This window comes from Lepisma saccharinum, chromosome 10, assembly GCF_977018435.1.
Source record: "Lepisma saccharinum chromosome 10, izLepSacc3.1, whole genome shotgun sequence".
Classification (NCBI taxonomy): Eukaryota; Metazoa; Arthropoda; class Insecta; order Zygentoma; family Lepismatidae; genus Lepisma; species Lepisma saccharinum.
This window is the reverse complement of record NC_139238.1, coordinates 9,313,490-9,338,381: the sequence shown is the minus strand read 5'-3', so window position 1 is coordinate 9,338,381 and position 24,892 is coordinate 9,313,490. Positions and strand designations below refer to the sequence as shown.

The following is a 24,892-nucleotide window of genomic DNA, read 5'->3' as shown; positions in this document are numbered from 1 at the left end:
GCTTTCGAGAGCTAACATCACTCTAATCTTCAGAGATTGAAGTGAAGATTAGAGTGATGTTAGCTCTCGATAGCTTAGAAGCCTATCCGGAAATCACCTGGTTATATCCTGAGAAAACTTCTTCGTGATTGCCTCTGTTCAGTGAGTTGTACTTGTATGGTAATGGCGTGATTCTTCATTGTTTCAACAGTCAGATGAGTGTCTCATGTAAATATGACCGTGCTGCCAGCTTCTAGCATAATCATCGTACATACCAGGCTTATCTTTGTTCTCCCATTTGCTTTCAGGTTGTTTGCGAAGAGTTATAGCATGGAAATAATAATGTGTTTCAGACATGCTTTCCTATGTGTGTGCAAATTACCATGTGAAGCAACTGCTTTGGGGTGTGTTGTAAATGACATTAGTTATAAGGATTGGCCATTCCACAAATTCTCGTGATAATTGTGAATTTTGTTGTGGCATTTGGGAGGAGTCTCTTTCCTGGACCTCGTGATATATGGATTAGGGTTAGGGAGGAGATTTGTTCTGTGAGGAAGTTTGCAAAGGACATGGTAGCTTCAAACTGCATAAGTAAGAAACTACAATGTGTGGTAATTTTGAATGAATATTGTTTTTCAACAACATGTGAAAGATCAGCATGAAAGCAAAGCTTTCATTGTGTGAAGGGAATCATCTTAAATCTGTAGCATGTATATTGTACTTCTGCTAAAAGAAAATCTCCCCCCCCCCCCTCCCCGTTAATGGTTACATGCAGCATTTTGTTATTGAAATTTTCAACAGGCACTAACAATGGTTTTGATTGAAGTTTAAGTCCACAGATAGGCTAATATGTACTGGACATACAGTTTATAGTGGGATCCAAACCATTATGTGCCTTCACTGCGACCCCTTGATTATAAGGTGACAATATACCACTATACCATCAGGGAGGCACACTTTGAATGGGAATGTTTCAAAATAGTATGAAGACATATCCTGAAAGTAAGTTTTGATTGGCTATTTGAAGAAATGAAAAGTAATCGCATTTCACAGGTGGCAGGCTGCTCAGTTCTCTCGAAAATGTTCAGCATAGAATAGAATAGAATGACGTGTCTGTGCGAGTTGCTTCTCTTAGGCATCTGTGGCATGGCAAGGAAAAACTGAATTTATTGCAAATGCACACAGTTGGGACTGCAGCGACCATGTTTGCGAACAGTACGCACAGGTGGCAACATTCTTTGGCTACAAAACTGGTAGTAATGGCAGAAATACCTAGCAGGTGTCAGGACCCACGGTCAGGATAATAGTCTGTGAGGTCGTGTTGTCCTGTGTGCTGTTGGCCCCCTTACAGCTTTAGCTTTTAAGTAGGGTATGGAGATTTTATCCTTGGAGACAGAATAATTTCAGTTCTTGTTACGTAATGAATGAATGTATTGGTTTTAAAAATTGAATGAAGAAATTTTTAACACACATTTTTTATTTTATTGTTAGGTGCCTCAATTTTGTTTTCGTTAACCCTTTGTGGGCCTTGCAAGAAAAATTACATCGATGGTCGTGCATAGTGCCAGAGACCAGGTTCTTAAAATGTGTTCAATTAATGATCTAAGATGCCAAACCAAACTGGTCCTGTGTTTGATACCCAGTGGAGGCACATAGTGGTTCGGATCCCACCTTAAACTGTAGGTTCAGCCCCGATCAGCCTTAGTGTGCACAAAGTGGACTTAAAACATTAAATCGAAACTGAAATGCCAAACCCTCAATTATTACGATTAGATCTTTTCTTGCAACAATTGAGATTCTATAAAACTATAAAAATTGAAATTCTGTAAAACTATAAAAAGGCATTCTTCATTAGTCGGGCACGGAACGGCAGACTGGATTTTCAGAAAAATCTAGGTACACTTATAGTCGTGCATGGACTCAGACAGCAAGGTGCTTCAATGACCCCCCCCCCCCCCTCCCCTAATCTAGTGGCTGGAAGGTCTGACTAACACTGAAAACAAAAGGGAAGGTGTTGACAAGACAATCATTGATAAATGACAATGTACAAACCACACACTAGGACCAGAGATCATGCATGACCAACGCACATAGCCTATGTACTGATGTGTCTATAACAAGAAAATCAATCAATCAGCCCATTGACAATGCAATAGTTTGGAATTTACTTTCTGGATATGCCTCGTACTTGGGTTCGCAAATTTGTTACTTTTGCTTCATTCAATATGAATTTTGAGATGTGCCACATGTTTTCTTTTTGTGTAATGTTTTGTGTGTACTTGTTCTCTGTGCTAAGAGGTGGTAATAATTTGTAAACTACAAAGAAATATGACCTTTTTGTGTAAAATAAAATATTATTTTCCACAGGTTAAGAAAATGCAAGACAGGGTCCAAAAGTCAAAAGAAGAGGTTCAGAAGTCCAAAGAAAAGTACGAACTGGCTTTGCAGGAAATAAATAACTACAATCCTAAATACATGGAGGACATGACTGTTGTTTTCGAAAAGTGCCAAGAAATGGAAGCTCAGCGGTTACTATTTTTCAAGGACATGCTCTTCGGCATTCACAAGTGTCTCAATATTTCCCAAGATCCTGTGTAAGTTGGCATGATTTAGTATATCAGTTTTGAGATGTGTGTGTGTATGTGTATGCGTTTCCACATTAAATTTATACAGTGGAACCCTGATTTTGCATTCCTGGATTTGACATTTCCCCACATTACACATTCAATCTTGATGGTTCCAACATAGCAAAATGTTATACAATTTTCCTAGATTTTACATTTTCCTACATTTTAAGTTTTTTCAGCTTGGTCCCCTGAAATACGTACAATCGAGGTTCTACTGTATAAATATTATGTGGATGTATGTTATTGTGGACTGATTTTTGTGAACTCTGACATGTTTATTTTCTTAAACAAAGGAACCTTATTTTTTTTTTTTTTTTACAAAAAAACACGAACATCATTAGGTTCTTCCACTCAAGGTATGGGAAATCCTTTTGTCTGTGGTTAAAAAAAAAAATCAAATCCAAGTTTTGATAAATTTAAATATATTTAACTTCTTGCCAAGCAAAATACACTTAAATGTATATTAACTGGCTGTTTGTGCTAAATTAGATATTACTTTCACAATTCAACTTAAAAAGTTTTTACAACAATAAGTCATAATTCATTTTTCTCTCTCACTTTTTCACAACTCCACCGAAAGAACATCATAATCCATATAGCAATTGAGTTCTCAATATGTAGGTACACAGCCAAGTCCCTATTCTCTGACATCAGAAATGTTTTAAAATATCGAAGCAGGACAGCAGTCACATGCCAAGTTACAAAGATTAATTTAGGGATAGGAAAAATTAATTAATATTAATCAATATTGACCACAGACACACACAATTCATATTGCACAGTTTTGTCAAAATGTCAAAATATAATATATTTTTTTAAACTCAAAACCCATTGCAATGAGATGGTTAATAAGGATTTGAGTGAACTAATTATGTTCTGGAAGGAACATTAGCAATTTTTATATTCAATCGGTAGATCTGTAATCGGCATTGGTATATTTTTATCCATAATTTATCGGGATTGGCAAAACTTTATCAGTGTGTGTTATATTTTAAAATGCAATTTTAACATTAACATGTAATCTTCAAAAAACTGATACTGCTGATTTATAATTGTTAAAAAATTGATTTCTGCTTCTAGTCTTCCTCAAATTTATGAAGAATTCTACCACACGGTCAATAATGCAGATCATGAAAAGGACTTGAAGTGGTGGTCCAATAATCATGGCGTAAACATGGCAATGAACTGGCCACAGTTTGAGGTATGTCATTCCATATTGTCCTTGTGTTTTTGGTATGGAATGCAGTGTGATGGCTTTGTACCATGTACTAGATATTTTTTTTCATTACTTTTTGCATGGTCAGTTTTGAAGTTGCTTAATGCAAAGTTAATATGCGTTTGAATATTAAGTTTGTTTTTCATACTGCACAAGTATAATAGATGAAGTTTTTAAGTCATGTGATTTATTATTTTTACACTTTGAGACACAATAAAATGATAAAATAGTGATTGGTCTTTGCCCATTGTTTAAACTGTTCCACTGGCAGTGGTAAATATTTATTGAAATATCTTCCAGCATTGTGTGCTTACATGTTGTTGAAGGCAGTGATGATTATATAAAAAGAAACAATAACATACAATAGTTGATATCTTCATCAAAACAAAACAATGTTATGCTTGGATCAACGTAACGTTGTCAGCGACAAAATTTTACCGTATTTAATACTTGTGGTCATAAGTAGGTGTATTTATAATCAGAGTTGTCAGGTTATCAGAATGAAAATACAGAACAAAATTGCAAAAACACAGTATATAGTTCTCACTAATAAACTTACGGTTCATTTTTCCATGCAGTTTTTGTTCGAAGAAATGTTTATTTAAAGTTTAAAAGTGAGTTTATTAGAACTTTGTTCTCTCCATGTAACCGCCAAACGGATATCTTTATATACAGTATATAGCATTAATAAACGTGTATACTCACATTTTCACCTTTTCTTCTCGAATGTGCTGATCTTAATGTCCTCAGACGTAGCGATTTGTCATCTATGTTTGAAGATAATGTCAGTGTTTTTAAAAATGTTTTAGCCTTTTGAGAAGAGTGGGTCTTTTACACCCCTTTTGAGGTAATATTTAAACTATCCTTACCGTTTTTAATGTGTAGCATTTGTCCCATGCAGGTCCCTTTACAACTTGCATTTTTACATTTTTCAAGGTGCTCTTTACACCCTTTTTTTAAATTTCACGGTAAGGATTTTGGATGAGGCGATTTTTCCCTTAGAAGAGTGCAAATTAGCTATGCCTACTGATGCACTCAAACATTTTAAATCAATCGATTAAAAAAGACAACAATAAATGCTGTAGAAGTAAAAACTATACTTTGTTATTCTTGCATTGCATTTGTCAAGCATGCTGCATTACATCACTGTGACTACCATGTGCTAGTGAAAATACTTTGTTGCAGTATTTGCAATCTGCTATATCGCTATCTGTTAACCATGGGTGAAAGTATTCTTCCTTCAACCATGACTTGCAAAAATGGCAATACGTATGCTAGGCCTACTGTAGAGATTCATAGAAAACAATAACCTGAAATCACTTTCCATTTACTTCAAAACACACCTCCAAGATCAACTACAAAGAAGAAAATATTTATTTGGCATCAACCACCTGTTCCCTTCATGAAAAGAAGCAAAAAAGTTATAGTATTGATGTAACAAACATCATGTTCTTCAGCATTTTTTAAACAAATTCATACATTTATAATTTATGATTATAGTGAGATAGAATCAACCTTCATCTGGCATTCTCCTATCTACAGGTTAGCTATATAATACAAAATATTACATTAAATCTTGCTTTGAAATAGCTTTTATTATTCTGGCTGTTACGTTCTAGTTCTAAAATTAAATTGGTAGCATTAGATTGAAAAATGTTTTGGAAAACTAGATAAAAACATCGCCAGAAGAATAAAAGCCACTTTCAAAATAAGATTTTATTATTATTTTGTATTATCCAATAGTAGACATGTTGTGAACTTTGCAGAACGTAGCTACAGAGCATTCCCTGACAGTCGCTACGAGACTCGGCAGCAAGCAGCCCAGCAGCAGCACCTGTCTTTCCCGGTGAACGGGTCCATGACAGTCACTAGAGTCTGCTATTAAAATATACAGTTTTCATATTGTGTACTAACCTTGCATCTCCGAAGGAAATTGGCATTTACATGTACTATTTCATCTACTGTAATTCTCCCGATTTCGCGTACAATACTGTCTTTTAACTAACGAATGGTGTGCGGATTGTCTTTGTACTTTATTTTTTAGATTTTCCCATTTTTTCTTTCCACTTTTATTCAGAACTGACCCTGTTACTCTAAACTTTTTTTACGAGGTTTAATATAGTGGTCTTTTGTGGAATGTAAACACCAGGAAATTTCGTTGCAAAACGTCGTCACACTTCTCCACAATTCCTCTTTCCGAAGTAACACTCGACAAGATAAATCCCTTGTTGTAATGTAAACTTTTGTGGTGCCATATTAAGCCACAATCTTCAACACACGGACATGACACAACACAACTTCCGAGGGAGGATTATACTGGCGTCAGTCTGCAACGTCAACAGAAAGGGAAAGAGAGCGAAGGCAGGGAGAGCGAAAAAAACAGACTGTAGCGTGCGACTGTCGCGCACCCGTTCACTGGGAAAGACAAGCACTGACGCCGGGCCGCTTGCCACCGAGTCTCGTAGCGAATGTCAGGGAATGTTCTGCATATAATTAGATGCCATTGATAAGAATTGAAACGCTGTAGAGAAAATTAGTTATTAAATTGAGCATAGTAGCAGAACAGAAACAATAAATAGAGCATGCTTTAATTTAAGGGAGTGTAACTGAATGAATGGGTTAATAATTCACCTCTTAAAATACTTGGTAGAACGATAGCAATGTGAGGGCAAAGTTCAACAAGAAACATTGGTGCATGCTTTGGTTAAAATGTTTTCATTTTTGGTGAACAAAATGTAAGCTTCCATGGACTTAGGGCCTGCGTAAGTTGACATTTTAAAAAATTCTTAGATCATTTGAGATAAATCTTTGTGTGGATTGCAATCACTGAAAGTGTTTGGATATTTGTAATAGCTCTGCTGTAGGCAGGGTTCAAATTAATGGGACCACCTCCCCCCAAACCCATAACAATATAACAGTCCCATTTGAAAGGCACATTTTTTTATGTTTGTTTTTTCGAATGTGGACTTGTTCCTAAAGCTGATAACATAGCTGACTATTGTGAAACTGACAGTATCTATGCTAGACTATTATTACTAACAGTGTACATTTACATGTTATAATAATAGTATGGATTTTCAGTTTACACCAGAATCAAGCAATAAATGTCACCTCCCAGCAAAACATGTATAGTGGAACCCCAATTTTATGTTCCAGAATTTTAAGTTTTTTAAGCTTGGTCCCCTAAAAAATGTAGGTTTCACTGTAATTCCTGCACTGGCTTTTAAGCTCACTTTCTGTTACAATCTGTAACTACTAATCCACACAATGATTTTCTGAAATGCTGTAGGTTGTATCCTAAACTAAGGTTTTTCAGAATTGGAAATATCTAAAATGTGAGACATTTTTGAAAATATGGCTGGGAGAGGGCAAAGGCCCACGAAAGATTCCAATTCGTGTACTGGGCCATTGCTTGTATGTGACAAATCACGTTTTAATGCATGTGCTAGTGTTTGCTGGATATCAATATAAATTAAGGGTTGTGAATTTAAAAGAAGAAAGGTGCTACGTGTCTGTTTCTTGTCTGATGTGAAAAAAATGAACTGCAGTGAATTAAGACCAGAATTCTATCATGATAATCTTCACATAATTGTCTTGCATATTGTAAAAAAAAATTGCATTCATTTTCTGTAACTTTTGGCTAATTTCAACAATAAAGATGAATGATAGTTATCTGAAATTGATGGCAGGATGCTCACTAAGGAACGCACTGCCCCAGATCAGGACCTTGCCTGGAACTTTCGGTGGGGACATTAATGGGAGAATTCCCACCTGTGAACACCCACCCTACAGACTGGTCCACTATGGTTCATGTATGTATTTCTACATTTTTTTGTTGCTTCTCTACATCAGTATCAGCTCGGCCCTCGAAAGAAGTACATTTAGAGGATGTGGGGGTAGATACTCATTGATTTGAGGCTGGGTTAGCCCCAGAGCCACTTTATGTGGGGACATCACCCACCCTGGGAGTCAAACCCGGGTCTTCCACGTGGCAGTCAGACAACGTACCGACAAGAACACTGTGGCTCTCTACAGTGAGACATCCATGTGTAATCCAAGATTCATACCTAGGACCCCTGGCTTTATCCTGCGTGATAATTTACACATTCAGGTTTTTTTTTTTAATATTAGAATTATTTTTACTGCTTTGGTGAAACCGGTTCCATGTATTTTTTTTTGCAATTATGTTTGGAGATCAACACATAGTTATTCAGCAACCAGCACAAACTGTTTTCTCACTCTTAATGATTTCTTCAGATTCACATATATTTTCCAGCACATTCTCAGAGCCTTCACTACTACACTCACAGATCACTTGTATGTGCTTGCTGTCATGCAGAGTACAATGTTATTTACCGGTTTGTTTCACTTTGTTTTTCAGTCCACTTTATACACAGATAGCCTAATCGTGACTGGACATACAGTTTAAAGTGGGATCTGAACCACTACATGTTTTCAGATACTATAACATGCTAGTTGTAATTTATATGAATTGAAATTAAATTTTGATATTTATGTATTGTGCTAACACTTTTCACATTTTTCCAAAGATCTCATTTGTTTCTTCAGACAAAGATGATGATTAAGAAGTTAGTTATGCTGTATTGCAGGAACCATATTTTGTAAAATGTTCACCAAACTTTCATGTTGCTTGTGATTAATTAATGTGTAATTTTTGAAAATGTCTTTATTATTTTAAAATTCTAAATTCTGATGAAAACAGGAATACGCTAGCTCTTAATGTTATGAAAGGAATTCTGGAACTTCAGGTAGTTGGAATATTTCCTTGTCACCATAACTCATGAAGCTATTACAATATTGCATAAATTGACGATATGATAAATAATTTGGATATTTTATGATAAATAATATGGATATTTTAACTTTTTATAATTTCCAGGATAATTAAGACTCCGTGAAAGGGTTGCATTGCATTTTTGTGGGCCTCATGAAAACCAAAATGCCAGAAGAGTTTCAGCCAGTGTCAGTAAACAAAATACAACTGATATATTGGCATCAATGTTGCTCAGCCATAATATGAAAGTATAATTCATGTATGCTCTGGTTTCATAAAGTCAGTGTCTAAAATGTGCAGTTTATTTTTGTAAGGCAACACTTATTGGAGTCACCTGGTTTTGTACATTAATAAAGAAAACTAATGAACCATTCAAGTTCTTTAACATTTGCATTTTTCTATCACATATAAGTAAAATATCAATTATTGGTATAAGTACGTTTTATGTCAGTATCACCAAAAATTTCATATGGATCCATTCCTAGTACACTATGTACATATTCAGGGGTAGAAAAAAATTAAAATAATTCATGCACCAGCCCCTCTTTCTCAGGAGCCAGTCTTTTTTTTGCGAAGGGGTGGAAGGGGGAATACAGTCTAAGAAAGCGATGAATCCAACTAACATAAAGCTGCATATTTTGAAATATGATCTTAAAACATTTAATTTATTAATTAATATGAGATTGATGAAGTTTTCTCAGGATATCAGCCAGGTGATTTCCGGATAGAAGCTTTAGAGAGTTAATGTCACTCTCATCTTCAGGGATTGAAGTGCAGAGAATAGTTGTACCCTACAACTCTCGGGAGCCTATCCGGAAATCACCTGGCTGATATCCCGAGAAAACTTCTTCAAAAACTTCATCATTCGCTGCCAGGAAAGCTTCAAGAATTACTTTATACGAGATTGTCTTAAAAGTATTTAGTTCTTGCACCAGATTGTATTAAAAGTAATTAATTCTTGCACCAGACTGTATTAAAAGTCATTAATTCTTGCATCAGAATGACATTCCTAAAGAAGGCTCAACCGGTATCAGCATGAATAACTATGCAATACACTCTAATATATGGCTGACTACTATATCACAGCAGATTTTAAAATTTGACCAGCAAAAGTATATAATGGTAGGTTTACTATTCTGATTTAATTGATACACGTGATACAGAAACACACAAACATTAAAATCATGTACTGTACTCATTATTTAAAAAAGAAAATATGAATTTGAAAATTCAGGTGCCAGGTGAAAATTTTCAGGCACCCTGTATTTTTTCGCCCCTGTACATAATTATATATGTGGTAATTCAATGTACTTAAAACAATCTTGAGAAGTATAAGTGTTTCATATAATTTTAAAAATCTGTCTTGAGAAATTGTGGTGCAATATGTACTAAACGTGTCTAAATAGTCAGTTAAATATAACTCATATTTAAACTTCATCTCTTGATACTTTTGCAGTTTAAATATTTTGGTATTTTTTGTTGACATGATTTTTGTAATTTTGGGTTTTGTTTTTGTTTTTTAAGTGCATGCCTGTATAGTTTTTGTGGTTGCTTTTATATTTTTCATGTATTTTTTAAAAGTATTTTTGTAGTGATACGAGGATTTGATGCCTGCATTTTTTGATAAAGTGTCTGACTGCATGCATGTGTTCGCAGGATTATACAGAAGAATTCAGAGAAATTGCAAAGGGCAAATCTAAGGATTCAATTCCAGCCGGTAGCATCACCTTGATCAACCAACGCAGTGTGGGCGAAGATGTGCATGTAATATACTACTTTTGTTTTTCAATTTTTTTCAATTGTCAAAGAACAATCTGAACCTAAGGGGATGGGGGGTGAACAGTATGCTATGAATTTTGGCTTGCACTTGTTTTTCAGACTTGTAACCCTGTATATAATAATTTCTAGTCAGACTTTCCAGGATTCCAAATATTTGTACACTCTTGTTCAGATAAAGTGGCACATTCTTAAACCCTATATAGCGTGCCACAGGAGTGTACAAGAATTGAGAAAAAAAATCCCACCCTGATCCTGACTGCAGGAAATCGCTTCCTGATTTGTGAGGTCCTGAGCAGGTGGGAAATTTTGAATGGTCTTCTAATAAAAGTGACAAATTTATAAATTTTCTGCTGCACTACAAGCATCAGCAGATTTAGTGGGAGGGGCACGTGAGCCTCCCAAAAGAAAATATTAAGGAAAGTAATGATATCATTACATAACCAACCGAACAAAAAATATTCGATCAACACAATGTAGGTCTATGATTTCCTTTGGCAAAATCCCTTTCCAGACAGCAAAAGAATAAAACAAAGTTTAACACAAATAAACTAATCAAAACTGGGTTTGCTGGAAACTGGAATGTGACCCACCAGAAATAGAATTTAGGATGTCGTGATTACAAAATGTTCATGTTTGATCATTTTAATTCTGTCATTTGTGAGCCCTTGAGAAGATAAAGTATGGAGATAGAGACTGTATGCAAATTTACACCGATAAGCCAGACTTCGCTTAATCTGGACAGGCAAAAAGCAAATAAAAAAGCATGCAAGGTTTTAAATGTGGCTAGAAGTCAACAATCGCATTCGTCATATTGCTCCGTAACTGCTAAGAATACGTACCTCCAACGTCCATTGGTTTCAAGTGTTGCAGACCCAGGTCCGTCGGGCACATCATCATAATATGGCTATCACGTATGTACGTACTGCATTGTATGTACAGTATTGCTTTACATTTTACTGTACTGTAGAGTGTATTTAGGCCTATGCCCTTTAAATACACCATAATGAACGTGTTCTGTTGCTATAAACTGAGTTTTAATGCACTTTCTACTGTTCTTTTAGGTTATCTCAGTTAATCCGGACTTTCATTAAACCGGTCAAGTTATGCCCCTATTAGTCCGGATTAACAAGGTTTTACTGTATATATAAAAAGTACTTCTGATGTTTGTGACAGTTTTGCTCTAGAAAGTGACTTCTCAACTTTCATTCTTCCTTATTTAAATCATTGCTAATTTAAGTACTGTAGCTTCTGCTTCTCATTAACTGCTAACTGTGTTGCCTTGTAATGAAAAGGTCCCAGCTTTGATTTCCAGTGGAAGTACATGGTACAATGGAGTGGGTCACACTTGAAACTACAAGTCTAGTTTTGCTTACCTTATATGAATGCTAAATTGGCCTGAACTACTTTTTTCTTTTTTAACATAAAACTTGCTACATGGCATAGTATGGCTGCATTCAATATGTAGAAAGTGTACACATTATATTTTCAATAGAATATACTTATCCTGGGCTTATGCACATTCTGTCCCTTCCAGGCTACAAGTGTCAGAAATTTCTTGCAAATGACAGTTTTAATTTTGAAATGCAAAAACTTATCAATTCATAGAGAAATAGTATGTAGAATTTGAGATATTCGAAGTGTCTGTAAGTCCTGTTCTTAACCCTAGCTTATCCATAGCGTAACTTACTTATGTTACTTACCTGAGGGGGGGGGGGCCTCACATGCCCACACTTTTTTTATCATTAAAATTCAAGAAACCATTTTGTTATTGAAACACTGCTTCCTTTGTTGATTATATATGTACAGTTATTTATTAATTATAATAATTATAAAAATTATCATCATTACTAAGAAATGATAACCAATTATTGCACAAGTGTCACACGCAAACATTTTACCATTCACAAAAACTCACAAGAAACATAATTATTTTTAATTAATGTTTTTTGTGTATAGAGGTGTAGGTGTTCATTAATTATAATAATTACCATCATTACCAACCATTTGTGAACTCTCAGTGGTATGAGTGTCTCGAATAATACACATTCAAAGATAGCATCTGATAGGTCCACCTAGTGCAGTTTGCCTTCACATTTACATTTTTATGAACAAAAGTAATACACAAATATTGGGAACACTATAGCAGGGTGTCTATCAGTCAAGAAAAAGTAAAAAAATCAACAGGTAGATCAAGAAAGTGAAGAAATTATTCTTGTGGTCAAGAATTTTTCCAATTTTATACAGTACAGTGAATTTACATTGTTATACACCTGTACAGGGATTTGATAAAAGTTAATATTTGGAAAACTTAAATTGTATTTATTTGTAGTTAAGATTTGTTGAATTTGTTCCTTGAGAATTACATTCTTGTATGCGTGAAGTTTTATAAAAATATTAAATAAAGTAATGTGTTGATTCCCCATCCCAGATGAAGTCTGAAGCATTAATTTTTACATAATTAAAGCAAGACTAACACTAAATCTCTTGTTAAAGTGAAACTTCAGTTTCTATCTTAACCATCCTTGTGGTAGGGGTTTTTTGACTGAATAAGAATATATATTTTCTTAATTTTCAACTATACCTAAGTAGGGGACGATTAAATAAATGTTAAGAAAAGGGGAAAAAAGGTCAAGAAAAAGACAAGAATTTTGGTTTATTTTTATAGACACCCTGTATAGGGAACACTAATTTATTTTCATTTTTTTATAAAAATTTTAACAATTGAAAAATCGAAAAAAAATAGAGGTGGTGGGCCTGACAGCCTCCCCCTGCCCCCTCCTCGGGTGAGCTAGGGTTAAGTTCATATTTAGCGGAGGTGTAAGGGTACATTTAGAGCCAAAATGACCATAAATTGGGCCTTTGTGAAAAAGTTTAGGAAGGGTGTTGAGGATTTCGAGGGGTGTGGGGTGTGGATAAAATCACAGCTCTTAAGATGTGCTGAGCAATGCACCCTGAAGGGCATATTCGATTCCCTAATTTTTTCCAATCTGATACGGTACAGTATCATAATGTTCCTTGTTCCGTTCTCTGCTTTCTCATCATCCTCATGATTTTTTTCTCCCTCTGAGAAATTGGATACCTGAAGAAGTGTGACTGCTAAACATTGCAAGAATGAAAAACATGGAGAAAGCATTGATTAATTGAATGTGTATCTCTTAGGTTCAGAATAATGTTGCTTTTAATTTGCATAAGTGCATGCCAGTTTGAATATTTAAATTCCAGTGTTGCATGTTTTTTTTTTTATATATTTACTTTATTGAATGTTTTGTTACATGCTGTTGGAATAAATTATGGTGGCGGATTACCTAGTGACAATTCACAAAACTTGGTCCATTAATATTTTTTCCACAGTATAATTAACAAAAAGTAAAAGATAAGAAATTTATTGTTTTGTTTTGTTAAAGAGAGAGATATTACTTTCCATATCCACTACATGTAGAAGCATACTGTTAAGTTTAGACAAGAATTGACAAACATTTTGCAGTCATACATGCAGTAAATTTCATACAAATATTGTATAAATGGTATATACCATATTAATGTATAGATAATATTCAGAATTGAAATGGATCCACATATTTGATTTAACCCTTTTGCTGCATAGATGTTCATCTACTTTTTTCTTTATTGTGTATAAATTGCAGATAACATACATGGAAGTTCTTAGTTTTGAGTGCATATGGATGCATTTCTGTCATTTGCTGGCCTCCCCAATGGCGCAGTGGTAGCGTCGTCACCTTGTAATCAAGGAGTCTCAGGTTCGATACCCGGTGGAGGCACATAGTGGTTCAGATTCCACTTAAACTGTAGGTCCAGTCCCGATTAGCCTTACTGTGCACAAAGTGGACTTAAAAAACACCAGCTGTGTCATTTGCTGCTTATTTTGCTGCAAACATTCAACATTTCAGTTTATAATTTTCTGCCTGATGGCAATGCAAGTGCTGTTCCTTTGTTTTTCTCTACTTGTCTTTGGGCGCGTGTTCTGTGCATTTGCTCAATTGACACAATGGCCAAGATGAATGTATTGAAATTGCTTTAGTTTTGCAGCACTGGTTGTACCTCAGAATGAATATAAATATTACCTTATTGGCATCAGTATATCCATCATTCACTGAATATTTGGAAAAATTATCAATGAAATAAAATTGACTTTTGAACATTTTTTGGGTATGGCAACACTGTGACACTTCAAGAAAATTACATACAGATTTTGTAAGTTATATTATAAACTGTAGTACTTTGGATTTGTACATAAGTTTTAAGGTCTGTAAGGGACATAATACCAATTAATTAATTTTCAGAAAAGGGTAAAAAACTGTGCATTGGCTGTAAAATTAAAATTTCTGTGTATAAGTACCAAAAGGGTATGCACCATATAATGGCAAGGAGATCCAACAGTTAATTTAATAATTAACATAACTTGATTTAACTATGACTAGGGGATGCAATGACTTATGGAATTGATGGAAAGGTACGAAATAACAAATCCTTGGGGAGACTGTAGGTAAAATGTGCCACCAGGATGAATTGATCGATTAGTAAAAGAAACTCATCTTTGGACGAACAGATTCTCTCGGGCTATCGACCAGGTGAGTTGTGGAAATGACTCCAATCTTTCTAGAGCTAACATCACTCTCATCTTCAGTGTAGAAGTGCAGTTCTGAGCGTCAACCCGGAGTATATACGTTCGTGAAGGGGGGATCCCGGTAAAGATGGCGGACCAATCGAGTGGCGTGTTTGCTACGTGTGCGTTTCTGGTTAACTAACGCTAACCAGGCTGGGTCCAGTTCAAGCCTCGTGTCGCAATTAAGAGTGTCTTTTTCTTCATAAATTGCTATTGCTTCCTTGATAATATGGTCCCAGTAGTTTGAAGTTTTGGCTATGATTTCTGTGTTGCTGAAATCTGGTCTATGTCCCTCGTTGATTGAATGTTATTCTAGTTCTGACTTTTCAGGGTGGAAATACTTGATGGAGCTTTGATGTTCTTTACAGCTCTGTTCTATTGTCCTACCCATTTGCCCAATGTATGCTTTTCCGCATTTGCAGGTAATACGGTAGACTCCCGGTGTTTTGAGTTCCTAACTCATCCTTGGGGTTGCATAGTAGGCTTCTGATCTTCGGAGGTGGTTTGCGAATGGTTTTTATGTTATGTTTCTTTAGAATTCGGCTGATAACTCCGGAGAGATTTCCGGTGTAAGGAAGGATGGCTATCTTCTGGTCAGCTTTGTCCGTGTCCTCTGGTGTGTTCGGATTCCTCGATGTGTCTGGATTCCCCGGCATGAGTGGATTCCCTGGTGAGTCTGGATTCCCCGATGTGTCCGGATTCCCTGGTGTGCTTGTCTTCTTGGACAGTACTCGTTTTAATGTCATGTTGATGTGTTCAGAGTACCCGTTCTGGCTTGGAATCATTTCCCTAACTCACCTGGTCGATATCCCAAGAGAATCTGTTCAAAATTCGTCGCCAGGAAAGCTTCAAGTCTTACTTCATCTTTGGACGTTTGTCTCATGCAAATAGGATTTACATATGGTTTGAGTACCTAAACATTGTTAATGGAAGAACAAAGACTGAAAAGGGGGTTTTATGAAATGTTACTTTTTTTAAAAAAATACATACATACCTAACAACAAGTCTTGGATGCGACAATCAATTTTTTCAATCACAGGGTCAGAGTTATGTGCACTGATATTGTTGTCCTTAATCATAACATAATATGTTTTGTTTCTTGATTGTAGGAACAAGGCAAATTTATTTTCGCTATTTTCTTTGTGATTTTCAGTGTAAAATAATTTTGTTAATCAAAATCTGTAGTTAATGTTTGCTCATAAGCCAGTCCATAGTCCAAGGTATACCTTCTTATTGCAGGAGTTTCCCCCTATAAACAACAAAGCTTCAAAGAAAGGTAACAGAGTAATTTCAACAGATTCACAGGATGGGAAAACGGACGGGTACAACTCTGGAAAAGTGGAGGCAGAGAAGACTGAACCAGGAAACAGGGCTTCAACAATAACGTAAGTCATTTCTTGGATGGCAAGAAGCATGTGTTGTTCATAATGCAACAATTAAAATACCAGGACATTTTATGTGAAAAATATCACATTTAGATGCATATACGATCTAAAAAATGAAACATTTGACTGTATTTAATTTAGTGATCAGAATTGTACAGTACTTCAGGAGGTTAGTGTTGATAAAACACTAAAGGTAAAACCTCTCTTAACCTTTAGTTGCGCCTACGGGAAAAAGGTCTTTCCACTGGCTGTAAACCCGTTGAGGATGGCTGGGAAAAGGTTTTCCTAACACCAAGTGGCAGCAATCGACGTGCCATTTCTTGAAAACTATAACATGATATTTCAGTTCTGTCTTTTTGTGTACATTTGTATGCATATGAAGGTTATGACATTCCAATAAATTCATTGTTAATACAGTGCGTTCATTTCGATCTGCAGCCGAGAGATCGGGAGAAGCGTGGCGGGCGGCACTGACGGAGATGCCGACATTTGCGGCCTGAAATGACCGCTTATTTTTATGGACATATGCAGACATTTATATAAATATTGCAAAACGAGCACTAACCTGTGTTATAAGAGTATGGTTTTAATTTTAGTAGCTTAGTGACTGTATGTGCCGATGATTTTGACACGCCCACCTCTTGTGAAACACGGCGTAGAGGTTTGTTTGGAGAACGTTCTAACGCTGCACCAATATCATCGAGTTTTGCTTCGGTTAGAATCCGTCGTTTTTGCTTAGGTGTTTTAAAATTTAACGATACAGTTTCTCGTAATTTAAGGACAAGATATCTAACCGTATCTCTGTGTGGAGTTGAAACGCATGGGAATTTCTGTACAAATTACCTACACACGTCTCTACAGGAGTTTGTTTTCACATAGGTACGTGTCATACATAAAAAATCTTTGTTCTAACGTGAATCTTGCGGCTGGCATTCCAATTGTCTCACTGACACGTCACACATACACACTACAATAACACAAACAAGTAACTGCAAGTAACCAAGAATAACACTCTTGCGCACAGTACGAAATTAACACGCTCTTGGTTTACATTGCTCGCCACTATATTTACAACTCTGTCTTCATCTAGTCGCGAAGGAACAAAAAACTCGAGCTCGGATATTTCGGATTGCGAGGAAGCTCACGAAAACCATTCACTTTTATCGGTTTCGTCTGCAGTGTAATCCTGATACAGTGTTGCACATTCGAAACCTCCAAACGATTCCCATCGCCACAAAACTCTTTCAAGGATATAAACTTAAGCAGGACGTTACTGATCAAAACCATGATTAAAATGCTTTTTTATCTGTGGCTCTTAACATCGTTTCTATAGCGTATTTATTTGTGTATATAAGAGCAGAACTTGGATGAATTACAGAAGAACTTTTGCGTGTTATAACACAGGTTAGTGATCGTTTTTCAATATTTATATAAATGTCTGCATATGTCTATAAAAATAAGCAGGCATTACAGGCCGCAAATGTCGGCATCTCCGTCAGCGCCGCCCGCCACACTTCTCCCGATCTCTCGGCTGCAGATCGAAATGGACGCACGGTATTATTAAGAAGCACAAATTGAAATTATCTGTTTTCCCTGAGTATTATGGGATACATATTATAAAATAGGCTATAACTCTTCATCTGTTGCTTTTTGCTGATATATTTGACTTTTACAGGTTTTAATGAGAATAAAATAATACATTCACAATGTGCAAGAATTAGGATCGAGATGAAAACGCTGTATTTTTAAAATTTTATCCAGAGGGAAACGCTGAATTTTTAAAATTTTACTGAAAATTACAACTAGAAAATGTTGCGTAATCTGCCTTATTTCTTTTTCCTTCAAAATATTGTGGCAACAAGATGTATTTATATATTTGTTGCCCTTCAAGAGTACCTAAGTGGTACTCACCTTAAATTGCATACTGCTTTTATCTTGTGAAATGTGTGGTAAATGTGTTACGATGACCTTGAAACACGAGTGCAAACTTTACGTGAAAAGGTTGAAAGCCTCAAGGTCTTCGAGAAAGATAAACTTTATTTATAGCTTGACTATACAGTTTGCTGCCAAAAACTTGAATCACTGACTTAAAGCAAACTGTACTGGTAAATAATTGATTAATTGAGTTAGTGTTTTAAGTGCACTTTATGCACAGAAAGGCTAATTGGGACTGGACCTACAGTATAAAGGGACCTACACATAAGGGAACATTTTGTAAAATTGTACGTGCAATAGAATTGTACCTAGATATATTTTTTTCATTATACTTAGAATTAGTTCAACATTTTAAATAACTGCTATTGTATAATTGATGATATTGATCACTTAATTGTAGGTCTCAATGTGGTGATCGCCTAATTTTAGGCCTCAAGGAGATAATCGCTTAATTTCAGATCTTGAGGAAGTGATCACTTAACTTAGATATCAAGAATGTGATAAGTTAATTTTGGACCTGAAAACAGGAGCTATCACATTTATAGTTTGGTTAATTGATTGAGTGTTAGTTTCAGATATTTGGAGAGATGATCACTTAGTTTTAGATATCAGGGTAGGGCAATCACGGTTCAATCTTACATTAACTGTCGATTTTGTGTGAAAGTTGTAGATATATCTGGAGGACTGGGAACATATGCCCCCTCCACCCTTTAATCAGCCTATGAACACAGCCCTCATCTCTAACTGAATGATCCACTTTTCAGGAATGGAACTCGGCCTGAAGGGAACCCGTTTGAAGAAGAAGAGTGGGATGAGGACCCTGGCGAGGTATTGGTTGACAACGGAGAGCCCGGTGTACCAGTGAGAGCTCTTTACGACTATGAAGGAGCAGAATCAGATGAACTAAGCTTTAAACAAGGCAAGACTAGTTATTATTTGATAGAAATCTTTTTTTTTCTTCTTGTGCATGTGGGCCTTTCCAATTTCACTGTGCATCTAGTCATGGCCATCTGGAGGAAGCAGGTTATATAAAAATCACAATTTTTAGGAGGGAAGCATTTTTGTGATTTTTTAAAATTTCAATTGATTTTTTAATTTTAAATCGATTTTTTAAATTTTTTTAAAAAAAACACACTTAAAATTGCTAGTATGGTTTTTGGATCCATGCATATAGATAAATGTTTTTTTTATAAAGGATTTTTCTAGTAAACGGCCCTGTAAAATATTTGAACAGTTTGATTAAATAATAAAAAAAAATATATGTAAATATACTCTATGTGATCAAAAGTATCTGGACACACCGCAAAACGTGTGTTTATCATAGAGGGTGACATAGTACTGCCATCTACTGCATAGACCACATAGTCAGCAAACTCAGTAGTCTGCAGACAGTGTGAGACAGCAGTATGGGATGGTCTGAGGAACTTGCAGACTTTCAACGTGGTCAGTTGGTTGGGTGCCACTTGTGTAGGAAGTCTGTGTGTGAAATTTCCACCCTCCTAAACATCCCTCTGTCCACTGTTTCCGATGTTATGGTGAAGGGATGTGTACAACACAAAAGCGTGCAGGCCAACCTCCCATGTTGACATCCAAAGACCATCGAGTGTTGAAGAGGGTCGTACAGCATTATCGTCAATCATCCATCGCCACCATCACACAGGAATTCCGAACTGCATCAGGATCTACTCCAAGCACCATTACTGTTTGGTGCAAGGTGCGGCAACTTGGTTTCCATGACCGAACAGCTGCCCATAAGTCAAACATCACACAGACAAATGCCAAACGCCGCCTCGTTTGGTGCAAGGAGCGTCGAAACTGAACCATAGAACAGTGGAAAACCGTTGTGTGGACAGTGCACAATGTGGCGATCCGATGGTAGGGTGTGGCGAATGCTTGGTGAACCACATCTACCAGCCTGTGTAGTGCCGACAGTGAAATTCGGAGGTGGCGGGGTTACAGTGTGGTCATCTCCTGGTGGGGCTTAACCCCTTGTTGGTTTACTTGGCAATGTCACGGCACAAGCTTACGTTGATATTTTAACAGCTTTCATGCTGCCTACCATCGAAGACCAGTTCGGGGATGACCATTGTGTCTTTCAACACGACCAAGCACCGTCCATACTGCAGGGCTTGTGGGGGAGTAGTTTGATGACATCAACGTCCCACTAATGGACTGGCATGCGCAGAGTCCTGATTTGAATCCCATAGAACATCTCTGAGATGTTTTGGAATGCCGACTTCGTGCTAGACCACACCGATACACATCAATACCTCTTACTCATTTTGGCACTCTGCGAGGAACAGGCTGCCATTCCTCAGGAAACCTTCCGGTATCTGATTGAAAGTATGCCTGTGAGAGTGAACACTGTCATCAAGGCTAAGGGTGGGCCAGCACTGTATTGACTGCCAGTGTTCCCGATGGAGGGTTGTCCAAACTTGTACTTTATTTTCAGGTGGGTGTCAGGATACTTCTGATCACATAGAGTATATTTTTCTCTTCCTGATACTGTATATATGAACCTACTATGAAAATGTTTGTTGAGTGTGTTAATGAAACTATAATAATTTCAGTAACTTTTCTTCCAGTGAAAATAAAACATTCTGGGTGTACTTTATAATTGTAATTTAAAATATTTTTATAGTATTTGTTGCTGAATTTTGGTAATTTTTTTATGATAGTTTTCATAATATCAGCTGCCATGTTTATTTGCAGTTTAACAATTACGGCACTACTTACGGTTTAACATGTCTTAGTATTTTGTATATTTTTCTACACTAAATGTTTATTATTTTTGCCTATAAAAATTATTGAATTTTAAATCAAGAGAATTTAAGTGTGTTTACAGTTTACATGTGACATTTTCTTTTGTATGAGCCTCATCCCCATCAGTACATATATTTTGTTTCTTTTCCTTTCTTAGAGCTTATTAAACACCATTAAATGATTATGAGATTAATGTACTTCCACTAAAAGTGATTCTGATATCTGCAAAATCTTCATGTACATTATTCTATAAATTATTTATTTAAAGTGATTTAAATCAGTGATTTTTTTAAAAAAAAGAAACACCTGCTTTAAATCTTGATTTAAATCGCAAAATATATGAACCTCATTTAAATCAATTCACCTTGGGAGGAAGCAAGGGGGAGGCTATTGGCCTCCTGGAAAATGAATTTAAGTCAAAATTTACAGATCTCCAATAGTATATTCTCTCGTTTATCTAGCATGTATTTATTTTCTATCTAATTAATATAATAATAAATGTATGCAATAAACAAGAATTGTGGCAGTATACCATCTCAAATTTTCAGAATACACCACTGTATGTTTGGCACATACAACTTTAATTCTGTCGCAAAAATTTGATGACACAATTAAGCTTTGTTTCCATATTAGAGAAATAAGCCGGTTAGAAAAACACTAAAACTGCTACCCAGTGCAGTATTTATTTACATAAGCATGAAATACAGATCAAATGGGAAGAATATGTACACAGAAGATGCAGGTTCTAGACACACATACAGATGAAGTCTCCAGGTAGTCTTGCCTGTGATGTCTAATGGCAGGTGATGGACACTATAACTGACAGGCGCTGTGTTTGAAATGGAAATTGTTAGCTGGGGAATGTTTGGTCAGCCTTGGTGTTAGCTGGGAGAATGCTTGTATGGTTTAATATGGTGCCAATAAGATGGGTGGGGTGGGGGCTGCTTTGCAAAAATTTTGGTAACTGTTGGGAGGGATACCGTCGTCCTACAATTTGAGCTCTGGACAGGCGATAGACAGTTACCTAGGGAATGTATGGTGGGTGCCACTCACGTTTATTTTCCTCCCATCTGGATATGGATGGATTAGAATTTTGTGGTCTTTTTCCCCTCGTTTCTTTCTACGTTTTTCTTCTTTCCTTGGCCTCCTTCCATTTTCTCACTAGTCCTCTCTTCTCCCTCCACATCTGTCTAGCCTTATCTCATTTCTCTTGTGTGCTTGAATATCATATTTCCGTCTCTCTTTAGTCTAATGCCATCCATATGTTGTTTCAATTATTATAAAGGACTGATAATTACAAGTAAAACTGGTACAGATTATTGAAAAAATGCAGTAACTTCAAACCAAATCAGCATTTTAGGGAGAAAATACACTTGCTGCTCCTTCAATTTTGCCCAAAATAGGTTTTGTCCATTTTGTGAGTACATGAAGTGCCCTGCATAACAGGTAAATAGGATATATGTTAAATCTCAACTACAACCTAACTTAATTAATGTTTTTTTTCTTCTGTTAATTTAACCTTGTGAACTTATAATAGTTATCCCACCCATGACAGAATTGTGTCAAAATACTATACAATGAGCTGTTCAGATTTCTCATGGAAAAATTTCAATTGTGTATCAAGTCTGTATAATATTTGTTATTGGTATTGGCAAAAGGTCCTGCACCGTGGTCATGTGGTCTAAGGCATCCAGCTTTGGGTTCGGTGTATGGGACGTGCACTGGTTAGTCTCTCCTGGTGGGGAAGTGCAACAAATTTTCTCCTGAGATTTTAGCCTGTGTATGGGACCGGTGACCACCCACCATCACGATGAAATTGGGGAGCTATGAATGAGTAGCATAACCTCGTCGTTAAAGCCTACAACAGCGACGGGGTGGTTTCGTGATGCTGACCACACGGCACTCCGTAATTGGTTGGATGATCGTCCACCTATGCTGAGGCATGTGGGAGTGAGGCTGGCAGTCGGTAGGTAAGCCTTGGCACTCAAGGGCTGTTGTACCATGGGTTATGTTATGTTATTGGTAGGGGAATGCATTCAGTGGAACCCCAATTTTACGTTCCTGGATTTTACATTTTCCCGCATTTTAATTTTTTTCAGCTTAGTCTTCTGAAAAATATAAAATTTAGGTTCCACTGTGTTTCATTTTGACGAAAACACGAAATGGGAAAAAAACAGATTGTAGTGTTAATTTTCTTGTTTTTGAATGGTGCGAGATGCATTTTGCTACCATGTTTGTCATGAAATGGTGCAATATGAATTGCATAATGCAAAATAAACTCTTAAACACGAAATTTAGGGTTTATTTACAAACGTGACCTTCCAAGGTCTGACTTATCCTTTGATTTACGCAAATCATGGAAAATTGATTTATTCTACTGTAGCAGATAATAATAATAATAATAGCAACCCATCGTGCAACAGCTCATGAGGGCCAGCCTACCGATTGCTGGCCTCACTCTCACCTGCCGAGGTGGGAGATCATCTAACCAACAGCAGGGTGACATGTGGTCAGCACAATGCATCCCCAGTCATCATCATAGATGTAGATTTCCATTATTGAAATGGACTCCCAAATTTAGTTGTTTTATTCGCCATTTTAACACCGAAATGTCATTTTATACTTCGCTTTCAAAGCCGAAATATGCCAAATTTTTGTACCGAAATCTTGATATTTTATCAACATAAATATGTTGCTCTAGTGACTGGCAAAAAATTCATATCTGTCCATCCCTACTTTATGTCCATATTAGACTGCAGTAAAGTAAAAAGTAAAAAAAAAAAAAAAAAAAAAGTAGTGCTCCCCTGTGCATAGCACCATGCCATGAAGGCGTATAGGGGGTGTGGGGGTAACGCCCCACACTTTCTTGATCCGGTCATGAGTGGGGGGTGATGTGATCAGCATCACGCCCCTGACCGCCTTTACCCCCCCAAGGTTTCCCCCAGGTACCCATGTTATTCGACGCTGGGTGGGCGCCGGGGCCGCTTAGACTGCAGTGAGATGCATAATTTTCAGATGTGATCTATACTTGCATAGATTCAACCTGGGAATAGTACACAGTGTTCTATTTTTCCATCTAAAACATTGTAAATTTTTTGTTGCAGGAGAGGTATTTGAGAAGTTGGAAGACGAGGACGAGCAAGGTTGGTGCAAAGGCAGAAAAGACGGAAGAGTCGGGCTTTATCCTGCAAATTACGTGGAGCCAGTTCAATAATTGAGAGCAGCTGGTGTGTGAGTTTGCGACATTAAAGCATACCAGTGGACTCGAAGACTCTGTGTGTTTCAGTAAAAGAATGCAACCAGCCTGCGTTGGAGGAGCAAGTCATCGCAGACAGGACTGCAAACCATATGACAGTGCTAGTTGAGTGTTAAATGAGAAAAGTATCCTAGAACTTTTCCTTGCCATAGGAACTACTGTATGAGTGTAGTTATGTACAAATCTACTAACTAGAGGTTAGCTCTTCTTCACCCCTCCCCCTTTAACTACTCTCTCCCTCCAATTGTATTGGTTATCAAAATATCTAGCTCCTTTGGAGCGTGCAACATTATTAACACGTTATGCCTCGTAGATCGTCAATACTAAATGCTGTTACATTATTTTTCGCAAAGCATTGCCATGTAAATATGATAAAGAACACATAAAATGGAGAACTAGCGGAAGCAGTGCACGAGTTCATCAAAGATGCAGTGATCTTGCTTTGCTATGATGTCGGTATGTTGAGCATAAGAGTTTCTATGAAGGTTTTGTATATTTTGAATAACAAGAGCAGAAAAAAGGTGAGGTATCTT

At 36.5% G+C, this 24,892-nt stretch overlaps 1 protein-coding gene across 7 annotated transcripts in view; it reads left to right on the top strand.

The window, feature by feature from the left end:
* Positions 1-24,393, top strand: part of Synd (protein kinase C and casein kinase substrate in neurons protein Synd) — a 246,705-nt gene extending 222,312 nt beyond the window's left edge. For 6 of the 7 annotated variants that reach the window (XM_083129514.1, XM_083129511.1, XM_083129512.1 and 3 more), the window contains 6 exons: positions 2,347-2,573; positions 3,687-3,807; positions 10,274-10,381; positions 16,260-16,405; positions 19,105-19,259; positions 24,208-24,393. In XM_083129514.1, the coding sequence (XP_082985640.1) occupies positions 2,347-2,573; positions 3,687-3,807; positions 10,274-10,381; positions 16,260-16,405; positions 19,105-19,259; positions 24,208-24,317 (867 nt within the window). In that variant the 3' untranslated portion in view covers positions 24,318-24,393. The remainder of the gene's footprint in view (positions 1-2,346; positions 2,574-3,686; positions 3,808-10,273; positions 10,382-16,259; positions 16,406-19,104; positions 19,260-24,207) is intronic. The other variant, XM_083129515.1, reaches the window with a different exon arrangement.
* The last annotated feature ends 499 nt before the right edge of the window (positions 24,394-24,892 follow it).